The sequence below is a fragment of the Lethenteron reissneri genome, chromosome 58 (assembly GCF_015708825.2).
Source record: "Lethenteron reissneri isolate LAM-NWPU_2019-01 chromosome 58, ASM1570882v1, whole genome shotgun sequence".
NCBI lineage: Eukaryota > Metazoa > Chordata > Hyperoartia > Petromyzontiformes > Petromyzontidae > Lethenteron > Lethenteron reissneri.
The window spans coordinates 7,818,107-7,841,062 of NC_083836.1; the positions used below are offsets into that span (position 1 = coordinate 7,818,107).

Here is a 22,956-nt window from a genome sequence, read left to right on the forward strand (position 1 = left end):
TCATCATTACGTTCAGCCACCCTTCACCCACTAGCCCATCCACTACCCCGTGCCACGTGGAAGGGTTCCGCACTAAACCACTTACTGCCGTCCAGTCAGTCTCATTATTTCTCGGCCGTGAGCCACACGGTGCTTGTGTTGAATCCAGCCAAGGCTGTGTTTGCAGTTTGCGGCGTTAACTGGGATGTGGAGAATTTCTTCGGAGGCACGAATTCACCCGTCATCTCTAGCCGCGGTTGGTGAACGTCAGATGTGATTTTTACCGAGTTGGTTCGTAATTTCAAAAGCTGTAAATGAGAAACCCCATTAAAACGGACACAGTGGTTAGTGTTTCCGACTCGATAAAAACCTCTATCGCGTGTCCTCTAAACAAAAAAACAAAAACGCGTTAGTGCTGTCGACACGCCAAACTCTGTTATTGAGATAATTCGCTGTTTAAATTCGCTGGACGGACAGAGGAAGGTTTATCTTGGCTCATACACATCCTTGATTACGTTCAATTAGAAGCACACGCCACACGTTAGAGGTGGCACGTGGCTCATTATCGGTAAAAAAAAATCAAACATTATTTTACATTTGCTAACAGCACAACATTCATAACCACACCGCCGTTATCCACGTACGCATTTTGAACTCCGTTCGCGCCGTACGCAGCCAACCGCTCTCAATCACTGAGATGGGAATCCGTGCCGCTGCGACACCGCGTGGAGGGCCCCGTCCGTTCTCCCTGCTGCTGCTGCTGGTGGTGGCAGCGACGGCCCCGCGGCTGCCGTGCCACGCTCAGTTCCCCAGGGACTGCGCCACGGTGGCCGCGATCCGCTCCCAGGAGTGCTGCCCCCCGCTCTCGCCCGGGGCCAGCCGGGGCTGCGGGGCAGAGGTGGCTCGCGGCTCCTGCCAGGAGGTGACGGCCGACCTGAGGCCCTGGTCGGGGCCGTACACGTTGCGCAACGTGGACGACCGGGAAAGGTGGCCTCTGAAGTTCTTCAACCGAAGCTGCGCGTGCAACGGTGAGTGCCGGTCGGCTCCGTGCGGTGCGAAAGAAGTTGAACGTACGTACGCACGGCACATTAAGTTATTCGTATGGCCGATGTAGATGTCGAGCAAATAACTATAATTTTTATTCTTAGGTAATTTCGGTTAAGTCACGTAGGTAAAAAAATGTAAATTAAAATGAATAAAAGTAAAATAAAATAAAAATAAAATAAAAATAAAAATCACGACGTTTCGGAGGCAACACCTCCGAAACGTCGTGATTTTTTTATTATTTTTTTATTTTACTTTTATTAATTTTAATTTTTTACCTACGTGACTTTACCGAAAAAACCTCAGAATATGAATCCTGGCAGTCACGAAAGCTTCAAATCTAGAACTATAATTTTACGTTGAGCTGGTTGAGCCAGATCATTGCAACAGGAGTAGTGGAGTGCATCGCTGCCTCATTCGTACTTGCGAATCGGGCGTTGAGTCGTTCTGTGATTTATTGTCTGTTCTGGGTGGCCACAGTCACTCTATACTGGAGAGTTTAAATTTTACATTGGTGCATCAATCACATTCACTGATGGTTTGTCACGCAACTGGCCGCAGATTCTAGAATGCGATGAGCGATGGTCTCATACAAATCACCGATTGACTTCACGAAAAAAAATTACAACCCATTCCTTGAAATGTGGCATTTTACTTGTTTTTTTCTCATATTTATAGCTCTTAGAATTGAACTGTTTGGTGTGATTGATATGTGATGAACACAGTTTATGCGGAATGTTAAATGTGTGCGAGTTAGTATGGATAGTAAGTTTGGCAATTTGAAGGCCCTTCGCAAGTTCCAAAGCTTGTCTCTGACACATGGTGGTGCGTTGACCACGCTGCAAATGAGATGAATAAATACGTGGGAAAAGACGTGGTCAATTCCACAGTAAGGGAATTGCAAAAGCAATGCAGGGATATTGGAAACGGCTGTGACATGGGCACGTGTGTCCCCACGCCAAATCTGCCCTATAAGACTTGGGCATGTAACGATGCGTATATTGGCAAATTAATGTTTATTCTTATTTTCATGATAAATGAATCGAATCGTACATGCGGGAATCAAACATACCATAATGGGGAGAATGTACAAACGAACGAGAAAAAAATGAGAAACAATAGGGACAGGGTAAAAACGAGACAAAAAAATTGTATTCTTGTTTGGTGACACTGATCAAATGTCTGGGGAATGCTGTGTAGAAGGTCAATTGTAATGTGTCTTAAGGATATTTGTAAGCTCCAACAATCAACAAAAGCCACGCTGTTGAGGGCGAGGGACCGACCCTTTCGTGAGATGGTCCGGCTGACTGTAAATCATCAAATCATTGAACTACAGTACTCATAGAATATTAATGACATTGCTTCATTAACATCCAATGCACGCAATTAACACTGAATACCGATGAATTAACTGAACATTTACTCTTTAATGTTTCTAACTTCAGAACAAATATCACTACAGTTCGGTTTAATCCGAGTCACATGCATCACCGCGTGAAGCACCGTAGGATTATTTTCTGACGGGCTCGAAGCGTTTATTACTTGCGAATTAAACGTGAAGCCAAAAGTCAAAGAGAGCTTTGTACTTATGTGTGTTGAACTTCTTTCGCACCGTATGCAGCCAACCGCGGTAATTGGAGGTGCCGAGGGAATGACGACGAACTGAACACGAAAGTTCCGCACAACACATGAGCAGAATATTGCATTGCTTTAGACTTGTTAGTGCCCACAGAGTCACCTATACTGCACGCGGCTTCATTAGCGCACGGACAGTGTTATGGGCCGGAATTTGGGTCAACTTTGAAATATTGATCAATTAAAACAAAAATTATAGACACATTTTAGGTAAGCCAGTTTGGCTTACTCTCGAGTCCGGCTTTGAGAGGTTCCACTAATGGACTCCGTTGTCATTCATCAAATCGCCTGCCACACATCTCGTAGACTAAGATCCCCCGTGTGGCCTTTAACAGACTGTTGGGTGCAAGTGCTGTTAGCGAGCACCTATTAAGACCGGCACGATGGGCCGTGCCTGGCCGCCTTTGTCTCCCCCGGTGTTGACTCTACCTATCGGGGAGGGTCTGGCCTATCGGACCGGTTCAAGACATTCGCTATTGACGTTATCCATGAGCGGAAATCGAAGCACGCGCGCGCTAACCGATGCACCACCACTCCTCACTCCGGCCCCTAACCCCCCCCCCACTCACACAAATAAAGATCCACCTTATAGCCTTTACAGACTTTTGGGGCAAGTGCTGTTAGCGAGCATCTATGAACGCCGGCACGGCACACAAGGGGGTTTGGTGACCAGCACCACGCCCGACCGCCTTTGTCTCCCCAGTGGGGATATTTTTACACACCGCACCAGGTACTGCCTTGAGGCTGAGTCGACCTAGGGGAGCAGGCCCAGGACCATGCTCAGATAATCGTCACCGGCGTTGGTGGCCGTGAGCGGGAATCAAACTCGGCTCGCCCGGGGTTCGTAGCGCAGCGTAGCCTCTGACCCCCGCTACCACAACCCACCACTCCCCGACTCACGCACGCACGTGCGAGCGCGCAGGCAATTTCTGGGGCCACAACTGCGGGCAGTGCCGGCCGGGCTGGACAGGCACCTCGTGCGATGCCCGCGCCCCGACCGTGGTTCGTCGCGACGTGCGGAGTCTGTCGCCGAGCGAGAGGGCCACCCTGCTAGGCGCCCTGCAGCTTGCCAAGGAGACGCCGCACCCGGACTACGTGGTGTCCACCAACCACTGGCTCGGCATCCTGGGGCCCGACGGGAACAGCCCCATGTTCAGCAACGTGTCGGTCTACGACTACTTCGTGTGGCTGCACTACTACTCCGTGCGGGACACTCTGCTGGGTGCGTTGGCCCACTGCGCGTCGGTGTTTGTCTGTACGGAGCAAACTCCCCAGTCCGGTGGTTATTCTCAACCGTGTTCCTTTGGGTCTTTCGGTAAAGTCACTTGGATAGGTTGAAAGAAAATGACAAACAAAAACTACGATGTTTCGGTCGCAACGTAAACGATCGTCATCAGAAAGGGGGGAAAAACGTCGTAGTTTTTTGTTATTTTCTTTCAACCAATCTACGTGACTTTACCGAAAGACCCAAAGAATATGAATTCCTGCAGTCACGACAAAAGCTTTGAGTCAAGATTTATTCTCAACCTTGTTTGGCTACTGCTGTACCCTCCTGCTGCGCACTTGTTGAATTTTGTTTCGACCGAGTACCTAAACCACCTCCCCCACTCCCCCTTGCCTGACCCAGCACGGTTCTGAGCAATAAACGCATGAAACACATTCATGCGGAGAGAGCTGGTAGGAAGGTTGGGTTGCTCGGTCAATGGCCAGGGTCAACGGCGGCGTGGTGTATTCCGCAAATATGCCCGACTGTGAGTAGGTTAAACGTTGAGTTTTATAAGGGCACCACGGCGTGACCAGCCCCTCCCACCCCCCACTCAGCCCCACCCTCTCCACCCAGCCCCTCCCCACCCTCCCCACCCTTCCCACCCAGCCCCTCCCCACCCTCCCCACCCAGCCCCTCCCTGCACGACGGACGGACGGACACAATAATCCCCTGTGGGCTGGTATAACCAAGAGGTTCCTATCAGTAGAATCCCCTGTGCGATGGTGTAACCAGGAGGTTCCTACCAGTATAAGCAACATTCTGTGAGGTTCTTCTCACTAGATGAGTAACTGCAAACGAATATGGAAACATGAACGGATCCTCTGCATGTATGCCGTAATTTGTTCATGCTCGCTGGTTACACATTGAAACCAGCGGTTACTCGTTTTAAACTCACGACAGACTCTGCGTTGCGCTCGTTGTTGTGTCTCCCCTATCTCTCCGAAGGTCCTGGCCGACCCTTTACAGCTATCGACTTTTCACACCAGGGGCCATCTTTCATCACCTGGCATCGGTACCACCTTCTCCTGCTCGAACGAGACATACAGGTCAAGGGACACACACAGGGCTCCGTTCAGTGCCAGATTAAGCTAGTGTGGGCCTGTAGCAGATGTTATAAAGGGGCTCTAAATACAAAAAAAACACGTAAATATTAAAACGCAATTTATTTTACTTGCATAGTCAAGTAATTGGATTTTTTCATTTGCTATACAGCCAGATAATACGATAAATCGCTAACCGTAAACACACGGTCGTTCATAAAAGTTGAAGGCAATACAGTACTATAATAATAGAGCAAGTGCTACCGGAATTGATAGCTTGAAAGCATTTAACGCGGGGCCCTTGAAAGTGCGGGGCCCGTAGCATGTGTAGCTACTTGTGCTACTAGGATAATCCGGCACTGGCTCCGTTAGCTTTCAGGGCTCGCTACCTTCCTGGGAGGCTTAACCACATGGTTGGATTCTAGATTTGAAGCTTTCGTGACTGCAAGGATTCATATTCTTAGGTTTTTTCAGTAAAGTCACGTAGGTAAAAAATTTAAATTTAAATTAATAAAAGTCAAATAAAAATCACGACGTTTCGGAGGCAACACAAGCTTCCGTCTTCAGGTGGAACCGTCACAGCACGATAGCTGTATCAAGTGAGAGAAATTCCAAGAAAACAGTCCTTGTATATATACTGGTTGAGAGTGGGAGGAGCCAAGGTAGACCCTGAATATTATTTTGTTTGTGAGGTTCGGTGCGGCTGAAGCACGCTGTTAGGAATGAGCCTTTGTTGTGTAAACTAGTTGCGGACATGGTTGGAGCAGGTGGCTCCTCCCTCCATGTTAGCCCCCGCCCACTTTTACAAAGCCACGCCCGCTCAACGCTAGCCCCGTCCACACATTGAGTGTTTGGAATTAGAAGTATATTATTTGGGTGTTGAGATGATTTTGTTAGACAGTAAATCCCCGGGTTGCAGAAAACCCGACTTAGGAAAAGCCGACTTTACGGAAATGCTCCCATAAATGATGTTGAAAAAAACATTTTGATATCCGTAAATGTTTGCGTTAGTTACGAGGGGTAAGCGCCACCTTACACCTTGTTCTATCAAACCACCATTAGGATGAAGGGAAATGGACATTTTGTAGCATTACGTGATTCGTTTCCTTTTGTAGCATTAAGTAATTGTTTGAATTCTATGCTTGGAACTATCTTTTTTGCCCCCGTGTTTCTATTGCTTGCTTTTTTCATTTTAAGTTTATTTCATGAGTAATTTACTGTATGTACTTTATTTAAGACAATTACATTTCGATTGCGTATGGTCTCGGCCAATAGCTATCAGTGAAGCCTAGGCCTAGCCTAATGCACGGTAAACAAACATCGGAAGTGACTGCGTTCTGTTAACAATTAATTTCAAAATGTTTCACGGTATTCATAAACAATTGTACACAGTATATGTTCCATTAGTTAAATTATGGGGGTAGAGTTAGGGTAGAAATGAAAGAATCGTAGGAAGTGCAGAGCGTACGTACAGCGATAGGATACAGGAAGCGATAGAAAACGGATGACAGCGTGATACGGCACCGAGAGAAAACGAACCTAGTAATCGGGTAGGGGAAGCACAACTATTTCCGGCTATGGGATTTCATCGTTGATTTTCGGGGGAAATAATTTAGTTTCCAACATACGGAAAATTCGGGTTACGGATCATTCTCCGGAACCTAACCCTTACGTATCCTGGGGAGCAGTAGTGGGAGCGGTGGTGCAGTGGTTAGCACACTGCCTACGAACCCGGCAGCCCGAGTTCGATTCGCGCTCATGGTCAATACCAGTCACGAATATCTGAACCGGTCGTGGGCCTCCCCTAGGTCGACTCAGCCTCAAATGAGTACCTGGTGCGGTGTGCAAACATTGCCACTGGGGAGACAAAGGCGGCCGGGCATGGTGCTGGCCACCCACCCCCTCTTGTGCCGTGCCCACCCATCATAGGCACTACTCGCGAACAGCACTTTCCCCAACGGTCTGTTAAGGCTATACGGGGGATCTTTGTGTTTGTCTTTGTACAGAGGCTCACAGGCGATCCGTCATTCGCGCTTCCCTTCTGGGACTTTGCGACGGGCAGCGCCGCGTGTGACGTGTGCGTGGACGACCTCTTCGGGGGCCCTGACCCCGCAGAGCCCACTCTGCTGAGCCCTGCGTCCCCCTTCTCACAATGGAAAATCGTCTGCAACAGGTGCCAGCATTCCCGGTTTAGCAATTATTATGATTATATTTCTTCTAGGGTGTCAGTTTTGTATCAGTTTAAAGGGTAAAAACCTACTACTTTATTTTGCCACTGGTAAAGGAGGTCTCATAGTGTAAATGCTTACCCCGAGCTCTCAATACTCTGATAGTGCACTGTTTTTGAGTTGTACGCCTTTTGGTGTCATCTGGTCCAACACCAATGGAGACTAGGCTCTAAGGAAAGCTGTCTCGGGTGTGGACCAATCAACTTCAATGACAGTGCATATCATTATCATCATCAGAGTTGTTTCTTTTTGTTTGCATTTTGACTACTTGTGTTGTGGTTATTGCAAACATGATGCCTTGTATAGAGGTGTCAGTTTTGTACCAGTTTAAAGGGCAAAAACCTACTACTATTATATTTCTTGTTTTGTTTCGCGATTTTTTTTGCGATGGTGCATTGGCATTCGTGCACAGGCACAAGTAACTTAATTTCAACAGATATGTCAATTATACTGCCCTTTCTAATATGGAGAAGGGCCAATGCCTGCTGTATCACCTATTTTATGTTTTTCTTCTTGGGCGGTGTTATTGGTGATGAGGTTTTGAGTGTCTTTTTGTTAATGAGCCTACTAACACAAATGAATACGGATTGATTTTTTTACCCACAGTTCGTACAATGTGCTCTGTGTATGGTACCTATCTGTGGGGAGCGGTGGCATAGCGGTTGTGGCACTGCGCTACGGACCCGGCAAGCCGGGTTCAATTCCCTCTCACGGTCACCAACACTGGTGACGAATTATCTAAACTGGTCCTGGGCCATAAATTAGTGTACATCCGCAGAATTTGATCTCTGATTCGCACATTTTTAACGCGAAAGAAAATGTCCCCCTCACTCCCACCGAAGGCGTGCGACTTAGCACGGGCCGTCCTCCCCACCAAAGGCGTGTGAGTTCGTATGGTCGTGTGCGCGTCATAAATAAATAAATAAGAAAGCTTACAGAAATCGCACTAAATCGCTAATTAAACTAATTTAAAGTTGACGGATGTGAAATAGGAATGGCGCTTGCTCACCGCGGGGCTTACGGCGTGGTGCCTGGCTATTTTTATTTTTACTAAAACCCCACCGTTGGAGAGCCAAGCACGTGACCACACACAAACCCCGCCACAAACCCACACACAAACCCCGCCACAAACCGACACACAATTTTTTACTTTTATAGAAATTTTTATAACGTCACGGAATCTTTACCAGTTTTGACCTGGGGGCAATCTCTGGGCTCCAGCCGCGGAAACACGCCACCAGCGCCGCGGCACCACCGTGCCACGTTCACCACCGCCGCCCCGCACGGCGTTTCCACGTGGGCTTGCGGCACGTGTTCGGTCGCTCCGCTTACGCTGCGGGGTGGGAATCCCTTTGCGGGTGACTGCAGCTTGGACGAATACAACCTGCGAGTCACCCTGTGCAACGGATCGGCCGAGGGACCCATCCGTCGGAACCCGGGGGGCGACATCTCCCACCCGGGGGCCGGGCGCCTGCCCACGCGCGACGATGTAGCTCAGTGCCTCGGCGTGGCGCGCTTCGATGACGAGCCGTTCTCGACCAACTCTAGCCGCAGCTTCAGGTGACACGAAAATAAAAACAAAAGGAAAACAAATATTAACCCGTCTGCAGGTTCCAGGGTGGGGGTGTTCCGTTCGCCGTTGAAGCTCGGAACGCGCGAGCGGTTCAGCGGAGAGGCATAGCACCGCTGTTTTGAAAGACATTGTACTCACCGCAGAGAACTATAGCGACACGACCGCACTCGATGATAGCTGGTGCCAAACTGTGTCGCGTGCCCTTCTGCATGGCCTTGTGCAAGCTTCGGTACTGATGACGTTACTTTATTTTCGTTTTTATTTCAGTTCCTTTCCAATGACAGTACACGTCATTAGAACAGATTTGAAGAAAGACTGATGATGTACACATACGTCATCGGAATGGGAAAGGGTTAAAAATAATATCAAGGTGGTGGCGCGGGCTGACGGGAATAGTTTCGATCAATAATTTTTTCTTCACAGCCCTCTTTGTCAATTTAGATTTTTTTTTTGGCATCGATTACAGGGGTTTCAAGTCACTTCTACGTAAATGATTGTTGTATCTAAACTTGTAAATAGGATAAACAGAATACACATATATTTTATATTGTTATTCTTGGTTCTTTCGGTAAAGTCACGTAGAAGGGAAATAATAAAATAAAATAAATATATAAACAATTAAAATTATCACGACGTTTCGATTGCTTGTGTTGTAGTCGAAACGTCGTGAGAATTTTTATTGTTTTCATATTTGTATTATTTTATTATTTCCCTTCTACGTGACTTTACCGAAATAACCAAGAATATGAATCCCTGCAGTCACGAAAGCTTTAAAAAATATTTTTATATTTTGTCAAACAAATAAGTGCTTTCAAATTACTTATTTCAAATCCAGTGAAATAGTGGTAAATTCAGGTGGAAGTAGCTTGGCTCCAGCCAGTACGTGCCTTGGTCTTCACCAATAGGGCTGACGATGTAGACACGTAGCAGTCACCCGGCCCACACCAGACACTAGGGATGTTGTGATATAATAATTAATAATATTGTGATATTATATTTCACGATGTGACGATAATCGCGATATTGGTGTCCCTTAACTTTGTAATTCTATTTCACATCGTTATCCAAATGAAATGCAAATCTAAGTTAAACGTGTTTTTCTTTTTAGCTTTATTTCTGCAGTCATTGGCGGTCGGGCTGAGACCATCAATCAACTCTTGAGAAGCCGGTTTCATCACCCAGGACCTCAGATTTGCCAGCTCAGCACTCTGACCTCTTAGCCACCCGGTCACCTCTTAACCCCCCCACTTGCTGAAGAGTGACACCACCTAATATTCCAACCCTTCCTGGACAGTACTTGATTATATACATGTTCCACCACCATCATCAGCATCAGCATCAATAGCTGTGATCTTTTTCATTTGTTTCGTTTCGTTTCTCAATCCGCTTGTCCTGGTGAGGGTCGCGGTCGACATCCATGATCCATTATTCATAATTTGTATTCGTTTTTATTAAAAGTAACCATAACACTGGTCAACACACTTTTTCTGACATAAGGTATTCCAACGGTTTTAAGGTAATTTTGGGGTGCTGATTCCAAATCTGGCATCAGTTTTTGTCTATCACATCAGATTTTTGAGATATAAAATATTGCATTTTCAATAAAAACTGCAGAAGAAAAAAATCAACCCGTAAAAACAAAGTTTTTCACTATAAATCCTTTATATGCGTGGCGGCTAGAGTCCTCTCGTCCTCTGGCTTGAGATGGCTGCCACCTATGGGTCAGATGATTGCCTGCCACCATTAAGCAATTGGTAATTAAATATAATTTATTTTTTCCTAAAAAGTGTAAATTTTCACGAAAATAAATTGTCACGCACAACGAGTCTGTGTGCAAAATGTCAGCTCGATCGGATCACGGGAAGTGGGTTAAAAACGATCGAAAGATTTGAACGATCGTAAGCGCGCAAGCAAGCAAGCAAGTGAACTTAATATAAAGGATTTAAAATATTAAATAAATGTGGATATCTACATAAATGATATTATGAACACACTATCCTAAAAATACAGCACCATATTTTAACACTAATGCAGTCACTGACTCGCAACAACTTGCAATCATAAGTGACAGAGTTAATTTCGGGTAAAATCAATGAAAATGGGGTATGCCGATAGCATAAAAACGAGATGTGATAAAGCAAATCTGAGATCAGATTTGGAATCAGCACCCTGAAATTAGTCTTAAACAGCTGCAAAAGTCCAGGCCAGAATTTTTTGTTGTTGTTGACCTGTGTATAATATATCCACTGCTGGATGAAGGCTTCACTAAACTGTTGCCATCAGCCACGGTCTCGCGATGCGACCATCCATCCAATGCTCTCCCTTGCACGACGCGCCACCGCGGTCTGGAACGTCCAACACCGCGCACGAACAACCCGTGGTAGCGGCGGCGGTGACGCCACCCTGAGTCGTTCTCTTTGCCCAGGAACGCCCTGGAAGGCTACGACCACCCCGACGGGAGCTACGAGCCCGGGGTACTGAGCCTCCACAACCTCGTGCACCGCTTCCTCAACGGCACCGGAGGCGCGTCCTTCTCGTCTGCCAACGACCCCGTGTTCGTGGTACGCCTCTTTGCGCGTGTGTGTGCGAGTGTATGTATGTATGCGTGCGGGGAGCGGTAGTGTAGCGGTTAGCGCGCTGCGCTATGAACCCGGCGACCCGGGTTCGATTCCCGCTCACGGTCGATACCAGTGATGATTATCTGAACCCAGTTATGGGACTCCCTTCGGTCGACTAAGCCTCAAATGAGTATCTGGTGCGGTGTGAAAACATCGCCACGAGGGAGACAAAGGCGGCCGGGCGTGGTGCTGGCACCGTGTCGGCCTTCATAGGTGCTCGCTAACAGCACTTGCCTGAAGTGTCTCTCCGTCAGAGAAATGTTCCAACTAGCCAGACAGAGGGCCAGTATCGGATGAAGCTCGTGTGGGGCCTGTAGCATATGGTATAACGAGGCCCTAAATAACAAAAACACTTAAATATTAAAACACATAAATGTTTAACTTGTATAGTAAAGTAAGTGCATTTTTTCATTTGCTATGCAGCCAGGTAATACGACAAATCGCTAACCTTAAACATCCAGTCGTTCATAAAAGTTGAAGGCAGTACGGTACTATAGTAATAGAGCAAGTGCAGAATCACTGAACCGCAATGGATAACTTGAAATAATTTAGCGCGGGGCCCTTGAAAGTGCAGGGCCCATAGCTACTGCACATGTAGAAGCTACTACATATGTAGTAGCTTCTACATATGTAGTAGATTCTACATATGTAGCTGCTATATATGTAGTAGATTCTACATATGTAGTAGATTCTACATATGTAGCTGCTATATATGTAGTAGATTCTACATATGTAGCTACTTTTGCTACTAGGAAAATCCGGCACTTCAGAAGGGCTCAGCTTTGTTCATTGCGCCTACATCCATGCTAACCACAAGCAAATATTTTTTTCATGACACAATATGGTACGGTATGAAATGTCACCATACGATAATGGTAGCGATGTCACTTTCCCAAAACTTTGTCATGGCTCTATGTTTATTTTGTGCTTTTATGCACTGCAGCTATGAAGAGATTGCTTAAAAGTTTATAAACTGCAGGTCAGTAAGCAGACGTCATGCCATGAGCTCTATAATCTATAATGATTATAATGCAACATGCTGTCAGAAAAAAAAAACGATGTAATATTCACCGTGGCGCTAGGAGCTCTTATTTGGAAACATTCTAATCGTATTTGAGGGAAATTATATAAGCCACAATAAACAGGATATGACAAAAATTGGCAAATCTTACATCGTATATATTACTATTTATTGTTCGATATAAGATCGACATTGATAAAAGAGGTTCTTAGCTCAATGGGCCTTACCCGAAATGAATTGACTAACTGATATCGACATTGGCTACCATAATTTCATACCAAAGCTTTAACGACTAATGGTTAATGCTTCATATTTACTTACGGGTCAGGTCGTGTCGGAGTAATACCAATTGTTAACTATAACTCCCCACTTACCCAACAGTCTCAATCTAAACTATAAACTAAACAATTTTTTATTTTACCAAGTAAGGCCCACTGAGCCATATGGCTCTTTTTCAGAAGCCACCTGGCCACAAATGACAGCCCAACGAAGTGGCTTATCATTACGTGGACATTTAGAGCAGCCAAACACTCTGAACGCGAGACGCGGATTCTAAATGTGGAGGGAAAAACCGGAGGACCCGGAGAAAAATCCACGAGACTACGGGGGAAAGAGAAACACCGCAAACTCAAAATATAGAGCAGGCGTCAGGGGTCTGGATCGAACCCACGACCTCCTGCATACCAGGCGAGGTAGTTAACATCTCCTAGCCACCGCGGAGCCAATCAAACCAAACAGACACGTGCGCAAATGCGCTAAGTGATTTGTTTTTTCAACATCCCCCCCTCCTCCTCCACTGCAAAACTACAGGAGACGACATTTGAATAAACTTAGCACCCCCCGAGATAGTCTTGCGCTCTGTAAGAATTGCGCACGAACGAATTCTCGGTTTGATTTCCCCCCCTGCCCCCCTCCCTGCCCCCCTCCCTGCCCCCCTCCCTGCCCCCCACCTGCCCCCCTCTCTGCCCCCCACCCTACCCGCCCCCCCATTGTTCAGGTCCTCCACACGTTCGTCGACGCCGTCTTCGATGAATGGATGCGGCGGTTCCGTCCGAACGTCACGGAGGCTTGGCCCGAGCAGTTGGCGCCGATCGGGCACAACCTCTACTACAACATGGTGCCCTTCTTCCCGCCCGTGCCCAACCAGCTCATGTTCGTGCCCGCCGAGGAACTGGGCTACGGCTACGACATTCGGCTGCCCGGTGAGTGCTTGTTTTGCGGGGGGGCGCGTACCTCTGCGGGGAGCGGCGGTGCAGCGGTTAGCGCTACGCTGTGCTGCGAACCCGCTCCACCCTAGTTCGATTCCCGCTCACGGCCAACACCGTTGACGATTATCTGAGCCGGTGTCCTGGGCCTCCCGTAGGTCGACTCAGCCTCAAATGTGTACCCGGTGCGGTGTGTAGTCAACATTGCCACTGGGGAGACAAAGGCGGCCGGGCGTGGTGCTAGCCACCCAACCCCTTGTGTACCGTTCCGGCCTTCATAGGTGCTCGCTAACAGCACTTGCCCCTCCAGTCTGTTAAGGCTACACGGGGGATCTTTGTCTTTGTGTGTCTGTGTGGATGGTCGTGGGGAGCTGGAGTGTAGTGGCGGTGAGCGCTTCGCTGCAGCTGCGAACCCGCTCCAACCGAGTTCGATTCCCGCTCACGGCCAACACCGTTGACGATTATCTGAACCGGTGTCCTGGGCCTCCCCCTAGGTCGACTCAGCCTCAAATGAGTACTGTACCTAGTGGCGATGTGTGAACATGTGTCAACATCGCCACTAGGGAGACAAAGGCGTGAGTGGAAATAAAATGAAAAAAAACTGCCCAACACATTTTCGAGAAGGCAGATGGGGTTCTCGCTCGATCTTTTGGGGGTGTTCTCTGGCCGTGATTTTAGGAAGTGGTCCAAGTCATAAATGCACGAGAATCGAGTGAGACGGTAGAGGAAGAAGGAAAGTGAGGGAGTCGGGGGGGGGGTGGTTGTGTGCGAGAGGAAGTTACAAAACGGGAAGTAAAATCGAATTGCATCAACAATCAGTGACTCGTGCAGCCAGCTATGGCTGCAGGGTTTTGGTAGGACATGTTGTTTATGTCATTTATTGTGAAAATTCCATGACAGTTCCTATTATCACTATTTCATTGCTTTCATGGCTTTATTTTGGTGATTTCGAAAAGTTTATTGGTTTGGCCATGTTTGTTTGTTGTAGTACGGAGTAAGACTGATGGCCTTAATCTAAGTTTTCTTGTGGTTGTTGTTGTTGTTTGACTTGCATCCCACTGGGAGTTTTGCACACAGCGTTGGTGTACGGTGCTTTTTCTGCAATATTTTGCTGTCTTTTCTTGGATTTTCTGATTGCACTTAGTCACATAGTCACTTTAAGATGTTTTCTTGTTCATGTTTTTGTTTTTTATTTGTTGCGGTTGCACCCGATTCAAGAGCCGAATGGCTCACAGGGCTATACCAAATGAATGGACTTGAACTTGAAATTAACTTGAATAGGGAAACAAGCAATGTTGTGGATGTTTGCAGTGTGGGTGCGCGTTTGGTGGAGTGTTTGGTGGCCCTGTGACGTGGTGCTTTTGAGAGTGTGGTATGGGTGTCTGTGAGCGCTTGTGTCTGTTTATAGGTGGGGAGCCATAGGGGAGCGCTACGAACCCGGCGACCCGAGTTCGATTCCTGCTCAAGGCCAGCACCAGACACGATTATTAATAGAACCGGCTATGGGCCTCCCCTAGGTCGACTCAGCCTCAAATGAGTATCTGGGGAGACAAAGGCGGCCAGGCGTGGTGTTGGCCACCCACCCCCTCGTGTGCTGTGCCGGCCTTCATAGGTGATCGCTAACAGCACTTGCCCCAACAGTCTGTTCAGGCTACAAGTTTGAATGTCTCTCTCTCCCGGTGGTCGCGTGGATTTTTCTCCGGGTCCTCCGGTTTTTCCCTCCACATTTAGAAAAATGCTTTTAGATTACTTGGCTGCTCTAAATGTCCACGTGATAAGCCACTTCGTTGAGCTATATAGCTCAGTGGGGCCTTAAATAGTAAAATAAATAAATACATTTGATAATTCAGTTGAGTTGAATCTGTGTCTTTGTCTGTAGGTGTATGTGAGTGTGTTTGTTCGTAGGTGCTCGCAAACGGCACTTGCCCCAACAGTCTGTTAAGGCTACACAGGGGGGTGGGGAATCTTTGTATGGTTAGCACGTGCGCTACAAAACCCAGACACCCGGGTTCAATTCCCTGCTCAAAGACAAACATCAGTAACGAATGTCCGAACTTGTCCTGTGGCCCAACTTTAAATGGCCTCTTCGTAGCTGTTTGGGTGTTTGTGGGCGACTCCGTTTGTGTGCGGGAGCGATAGTGCAGCGGTTAGCACACTGCGCATCCAACTCAGTGGTCCAAGTTGAATCCATGGTCACGCCAAACGCCGGTTGCACATTACGTCTCAACTGATCTTGGATCTCGCCGAGGTCAACTCGGCCTTGAACGAGCACCAATATTAATACCACCGCCATTCGCCACTAAGTGACGGTGACGTCACCACGGCGGCCGTGCCAGGCCAGGTGCACTCTGAGGCCACGTGAACTGTCGAAGGCTCGCCTGACCCGGGTGCCATGGGTTGGCTGACTGAGATGACCCATAGATGCACATCAGAAAATGGGTGCCAACTTGCTGCATTTTAAATGAGCACCTGGTACAGTAAAACGTCAGCATTGAGGGAAACGGAGGCGGTCCGGGCGTGGTGCTGTCCACCCACCCCCTCGTGTGCTGTCCCGGCCATCATAGACACTCGATAACAGAACTGGCCCCATCCGTCTGTGCAGCCGCTAAGGGGATCTCTTTCTTGTTGCCATTGATGCCAATGACGCTGCTGATGACGATGATGATGCCATTGCTGCTCTATTGAAAGAGTGAGGCTCCTGGTGATGATCATGATGAAGCTATTGCTGCTCTATTGAAAGAGTGATGCTCCTGATGATGATCATGATAAAGCTATTACTGCTTTATTGAAAGTGATGCTGCTGATGATGATCATGATGAAGCTAGTGCTGCTCTATTGGAAGAGTGACGCTGCTGATGATGATCATGATGAAGCTAGTGCTGCTCTATTGGAAGAGTGATGCTGCTGATGATGATCATGATGAGGCTAGTGCTGCTCTATTGAAAGTGATGCTGCTGATGATGATCATGATGAGGCTAGTGCTGCTCTATTGAAAGTGATGCTGCTGATGATGATTATGATGAAGCTATTGCTGCTCTATTGAAAGAGTGATGCTGCTGATGATGATCATGATGAAGCTAGTGCTGCTCTATTGAAAGTGATGCTGCTGATGATGATCATGATGAAGCTATTGCTGCTCTATTGAAAGAGTGACGCTGCTGATGATGATCATGATGAAGCTATTGCTGCTCTATTGGAAGAGTGATGCCGCTGATGATGATCATGATAAAGCTAGTGCTGCTATATTGAAAGTGACGCTGCTGATGATGATCATGATGAAGCTATTGCTGCTCTATTGAAAGAGTGATGCTGCTGATGATGATCATGATGAAGCTATTGCTGCTCTATTGAAAGTGATGCTGCTGCTGATGACGCTGCTGATGCCATTGCTGCTCTATTGAAAGAGTGATGCTCCTGATGATGATCATGATGAAGCTTATTGCTGCTCTATTGAAAGAGTGACGCTGCTGATGATGATCATGATGAAGCTAGTGCTGCTCTATTGAAAGAGTGATGCTGCTGATGATGATCATGATAAAGCTAGTGGTGCTCTAGTGAAAGAGTGATGCTCCTGATGATGATCATGATGAAGCTAGTGCTGCTCTATTGAAAGAGTGATGCTGCTGATGATGATCATGATGAAGCTAGTGCTGCTCTATTGAAAGAGTGATGCTCCTGATGATGATCATGATGAAGCTTATTGCTGCGCTATTGAAAGTGATGCTGCTGATGATGATCATGATGAAGCTATTGCTGCTCTATTGAAAGAGTGATGCTCCTGATGATGACGCTGCTGATGCCATTGCTGCTCTATTGAAAGAGTGATGCTCCTGATGATGATCATGATGAAGCTATTGCTGCTCTATTGAAAGTGATGCTCCTGATGATGACGCTGCTGATGCCATTGCTGCTCTATTGCAAGAGTGATGCTGCTGCTGATGATCATGATGAAGCTAATGCCGCCGCTGCTTTTACTACCTCTGCTAGCGATGATGCTTGCGACGACTGACGATGTACTTGTCTCCGAACAGAGCCCAGTTCTTCCACGCCACTGGTGCTGAGTTCGACCCTGTGCGCGGTGGCTCTGGTTCTGGTCTGCACCAGCATCCTCGTTCTGCTTCGTCGACGCAGCAACGGAACGTACCGCCCGCTCCTGGCTAACGGGGGTTCCATCATGACTTATACCAACTCCGTGTGAACGCCTGCTCGCTCGCTCACTCGCTCATCGTCGAATCTACACTGTTGGTATCACCCGCAGTTGTGAGGCGCTCCGATGTTGTTCGTTCTTTCGTGTTGTAACCACCCCGTTGTTCCATACGATGTCCGACGTTTTCTTGGATCACGTAGAAGGGAAATAATAAAATAATACAATAAAACGTAATACAATTCTCACGACGTTTCGGCCACAACACAAGCAGCCGTCCTCAGGTGAAGAAACAGAGCTGTCGGAAAGACAGCGTCCTAATGAACACTGCTAAGCGTTGATTTAAAGCTTTCGTGACTGCAGGGATTCATATACTTGGTTCTTTCGGTAAAGTCACGTAGAAGGGAAACAATAAAATAATACAAATGGTATTGTTTTATATTTGTATTATTTTATTGTTTCCCTCCTACGTGACTTTACCGAAAGAACCAAGAATATACTGCTAAGCTTGGCAGCGTATTTTAAGCTGGGTGGGAGGAGCAGAGCGCCTTGACAAAGGAGTTTACATATAAATTGATTTAAAAAACGCTGCCAAGCTTAGCTGTGTTCATTAGGTCGCTGTCTTTCCGACAGCTCTGTTCTTCACCTGAGGACGTCGTGAGAATTGTATTATGTTTAATTTTTATTATTTTATGATTTCCCTTCTACGTGACTTTACCGAAATCAAGCATATGAATCCCTGCAGTCACGAAAGCTTTAAATCGAAAGATGTCTGACGTTTCGCGCCACGTGCTGGGAGCTTCTGCGGAAAGTGCATTCCAGCGACTGGAGCGAAACGTCTGGCATACGTTCCGAACAACGCGCAGTGCCAACCGGATGCACATCAGAGAGCCGAACAGCACCACCGCGAAAACCCGCACAGAAATATTACGCACAATTAGTATTAAGATCTTAAAGACACCTTTGGCAGCTGCAGCAACGTCATAATTTCACCAGTTTACATCAGCAAACAGCATACAAAAAAACAGCAGCAGTAGCTTCATTTTAAACCGCAGCAAATTGTTCATTAGCAGCAGCCAGCCTCATCATTAACAGGAGCAGAATCATAATAATCTGCAGTAGCAGCGAAAACTAGAAACTGCTTTTTTGTATTTTACCAGGTAAGGCTCACTAATTTTATAATTGTTTTGCTCCTCCCACTCAGCTTAAAATACGCTGCCAAGCTTAGCAGTATATTCTTGGTTCTTTCGGTCACCGTAGTAACCAAATAATAGCTCAACAGAGTGACGTATCATTTGGAATGTATAGCAGCAAATTCTCTAAAGGCACGTTGCTTCTAAATGTTGAGGGAGAAACCGGAGGACCCGGAGAAAAATCCACGTGACCACGAGGAGAACATGCAAACTCCAAATATACAGAAGGCGTCAGGGTCAGGGTCAAACTCACGACCTCCTGCATACCAGGCGAGGTAGTCAACATCTCGCCACCGTGGCACCCAAAAGCAGTCGTTGGCTGTCGCTCGATTCCAGGATGATCTCTAACCGCCAGTGCCGGATGTATCCTACGGGCCCCACACTTTCAAGGGCCCCGCGCTAAATGCTTTCAAGCTATCAATTCCGGTTCAGTGATTCTGCACTCGCTCTATTACTATAGTACTATACCGCCTTCGACATTTATGAATGACTGATATTTAAGGTTAGCGATTCGTCGTATTATCCGGCTGTAGAGCAAATTAATAAATATAATTACTTTACAATGCAAGTGAAAAATGTATGTGTTTTAATATTTACACGTGTGTTTTTTACGTAGGGCCCCTTTATAACATATGCTACAGGCACTGCACTATCTTAATCCGGCACTGCTAACCGCAGTGTACATATCGGTCCTCAGATGACTCAGAAGTCAGACGTGGGAAACAGGGTTGGAACAATAACTCATCCGTGCTTCTTAACCCCTGTTTGGATGACGCACGGCGTCCATTCTCCAGGCCACTGCCTAACTACGGGATGGTATTACGATCATTGGTGTTGCTTAGATCCCGATGTTTCATCGTCGCAATTTAACCGTGACAATTTTTGATTGTATGACCAGTGCAATGCATGCAATCAAACTGTCGCGTGTTAAATAATTCATTCGCACGACGGTAAGAGGACGGGAAAAAGGTTTAACCCCCCAAAAATGTCGTGCTCATTCTAGATTTGAAGCTTTCGTGACTGCAAGGATTAATATTCTTGTTTTTTTCGGTAAAGTCACGTAGATAATTTTTTTTAATAAAAAATTTAAATTAATAAAAGTAAAAATAAAAATAAAATAAAAATTACGACGTTTCGGAGGCAACACAAGCTTCCGTCTTCAGGTGGAACCGCCACAGCACGATTGCTGTATCAAGTAAGAGAAATTCCAAGGAAACAGTCCTTGTATATATATACTGGTTGAGGGTGGGAGGAGCCAAGGTGGGCTCTGAATATTATTTTTGTGAGGTTCGGTGCGGCTGAAGCACGCTGTTAGGAATGAGCCTTTGTTGTGTAAACTAGGTGCGGCTGATGTAAAAGTGCGTGTAAATGGGACTGAGCCTTTTTTATTATTTTACTTTTATTAATTTTAATTTTTTAACTACGTGACTTTACCGAAAAAAACAAGAATATGGCGTGCTCATGCCACCGCAAGTGAAGTCAAATCCACGAGTGGTTCTCTCTCACGCCAGCGATGCGACGGGTTGGGAGCGGTGTAGCAATGCCCGCGTTACGGTCACGGAAATGTTGGCCTTTGAACGTTGCAGCAATGGTCACTTGTAGTTTGTAAGAAGAAGGAAAAAAAAACAAGCCTCGCCCCTTGCATTGCAGAATACCGTTGTGAACATTGTGGTAACCTCGTCCGGACGCTGTGTGGGAACGTGGCCACAATGTCGTAAGGTAAAACCGCGCGCTTAAATGTATACAGCCGTGTGAGAGCGATCGATTGCGAAATAAATATCGCACGCAACGTATAACTGATTTTTTAAAAATATCTTTATATTTACAAAAGTACCAATTTTTGGCACAATTGCGAGCATACACACCTTTAAGTGAATACAGCGGTCACGTGACATGCGCCTAACCGCCATTAATGTTAACAGCCAATGAGGAACGATAGAGGTTTGTCTCGCTTAACGGGCGTTCGTTAACATCTTGACATCGTGGCGCCCTCGAAGCCCCGTGGTTTTGTATTTCCCTCTCCTTATACTGCACAGTGTACCCCGTCTCGTTCTACTGGTAGGAACCTCCTGGTTACACCAGCCCACAGGGGATTATTGTGTCCGTCCGTCTTGCAGAGAGGGGCTGGGTGGGGAGGGGAGGGTGGGGAGGAGCTGGGTGAGGCTGGGTGGGGAGGGGAGGGTGGGGAGGGGCTGGGTGGGGAGGGTGGGGCTGGGTGGGGGGTGAGGCTGGGTGGGGAGGGGCTGGTCACCCCGTGGTGCCCTTATAAAATTCAACGTTTAACCTACTCACGCCGGATTGTGCCCGCCCTCACAGTCGGCCATATTTGCGGAATACACCACGCCGCCGTTGACCCTGCAAGGCCATTGACCGAGCAACCCACCAACGTTCCTACCAGCTCCCTCCGCAGCAGGAATGTGTTAACGCCTCTCTCATCCTCTCCACTTTCCCGCCAATCTGCATCTTTTTGGGGTTCCCCAATCCCCGATCTCACGCCTTAATTGTTGTAACGTTTTTACCCTCCCCCCCCCCCGTACTGGACTTCTGTTAAAAACAGAGCGTTCTAGCTGAGCGGATTCCTCCAGTATAAATAAATGCTCTGATGTTATCTCTGGACGTGGACCTTTGATCTTTGTGTGACCCCTACTCCCACGCCTACCTTGTCCCCGCATGAACCCTATAAAGATACTATATAGGGCCATGGGCCTTGCGATGAAACTTTCACGAACTGTATTTCAAGGTTGTATTAATTGTATGATTATACTGGACAAAGATACTATATAGGGCCATGGGCCTTGCGATTAAACGTTCACGAACTGTATTTTAATGTTGTATTAATTGTATGATTATACTGTACTTGTCTTGAATCAGCATTAGAAATCCATATTTTAAGCAGAAGAAATTATGCGATTGTGTCGAGAAAGTCAGTCACGAAAAAAGTGAGTTTCGATAAAGTCAATTAAATCATGGAAATGGATGCAAATTTCTGTCGTACTTTCCTTTGTGTCTGTTTAAAACAATGAGTCATCCGGTCATCTTGGTCAGAGAATATCTCGCTGGTTGTGCTTTTTCTTTTTTTAACGCAGCATGATGCGGTCACCTCGTTGCAGCTCAATCTCTGTGCGGATTTGTAGGCTAATTAAACATGAAACTAAATGATGACTTAAGCTTTCGTGACTGTAGGAATTCATATTCCTTGGGTCTTTCGGTAAAGCCACGTAGATAGAAAAGAAATAAAAATATCACGACGATTGCTTGTGTTGCGATCGACTTGTCGTGATATTTCTATTATTTTTATTATTTTCCTATCTACGTGGCTTTACCGAAAGACCCAAAGAATATTAAACTAAATGGTCCACAATGGAGTTATGGCGATGTTTCCACCAAACATGTGCCACATTTAACACATTCCTGCGGAGGGAGCTGCTAGGAACGTTGGGTTGCTCGGTCAATGGCCAGGGTCAACGGCGGCGTGGTGTATTCCGCAATATGCCCGACTGTGAGGGCGGGCACAAGCCGGCGTGAGTAGGTTAAACGTTGAGTTTTATAAGGGCACCACAGAGTGACCAGCCCCTCCCCACCCAGCCCCACCCCTCCCACCCCCCACCCAGCCCCACCCCACCCAGCCCCACCCCACCCAGCCCCTCCCCACCCAGCCCCACCCCTCCCACCCCTCACCCAGCCCCACCCTCCCCACCCAGCCCCTCCCCACTCAGCCCCTCACCACCCAGCTCCTCCCTCCCCACCCAGCCCCTCCCTGCACGACGGACACAATAATCCCCTGTGGGCTGGAGTAACCAGGAGGTTCCTACCAGGCTAACGTTTACAACGTTGCACAATCTGTACTAAAAAAATAACCAAGAGGTATTGCCATAATTTATTTACTTCTTGGTCAAGTCGTGTACAAATGTGTGTCGTCAACTCTCCTCCACCGGTGTGTGTATGTACGTTGAACTTCTTTTGCTCCGTACACAGCCAACCGTGCTAATTGGATGTGTTGGAAAGCAAC

The 22,956-nt window shown here is 47.1% G+C and overlaps 1 protein-coding gene across 2 annotated transcripts; it reads left to right on the top strand.

The window, feature by feature from the left end:
• Positions 1-25: 25 nt before the first annotated feature.
• On the top strand, positions 26-21,067 carry DCT (dopachrome tautomerase). Of its 2 annotated transcripts, XM_061575663.1 has the most exons (9): positions 26-235; positions 655-1,007; positions 3,581-3,880; positions 4,871-4,971; positions 6,972-7,138; positions 8,562-8,753; positions 11,192-11,327; positions 13,403-13,607; positions 17,642-21,067. In XM_061575663.1, the coding sequence occupies exons 2-9, from the start codon at positions 677-679 to the stop codon at positions 17,806-17,808; spliced, it is 1,599 nt and encodes a 532-aa protein (XP_061431647.1). In that variant the 5' UTR covers positions 26-235; positions 655-676; the 3' UTR covers positions 17,809-21,067. The 2 variants fall into 2 exon arrangements, with proteins under 2 accessions (XP_061431647.1, XP_061431646.1); XM_061575662.1 differs by having other exon boundaries at positions 26-1,007.
• Positions 21,068-22,956: the final 1,889 nt, after the last annotated feature.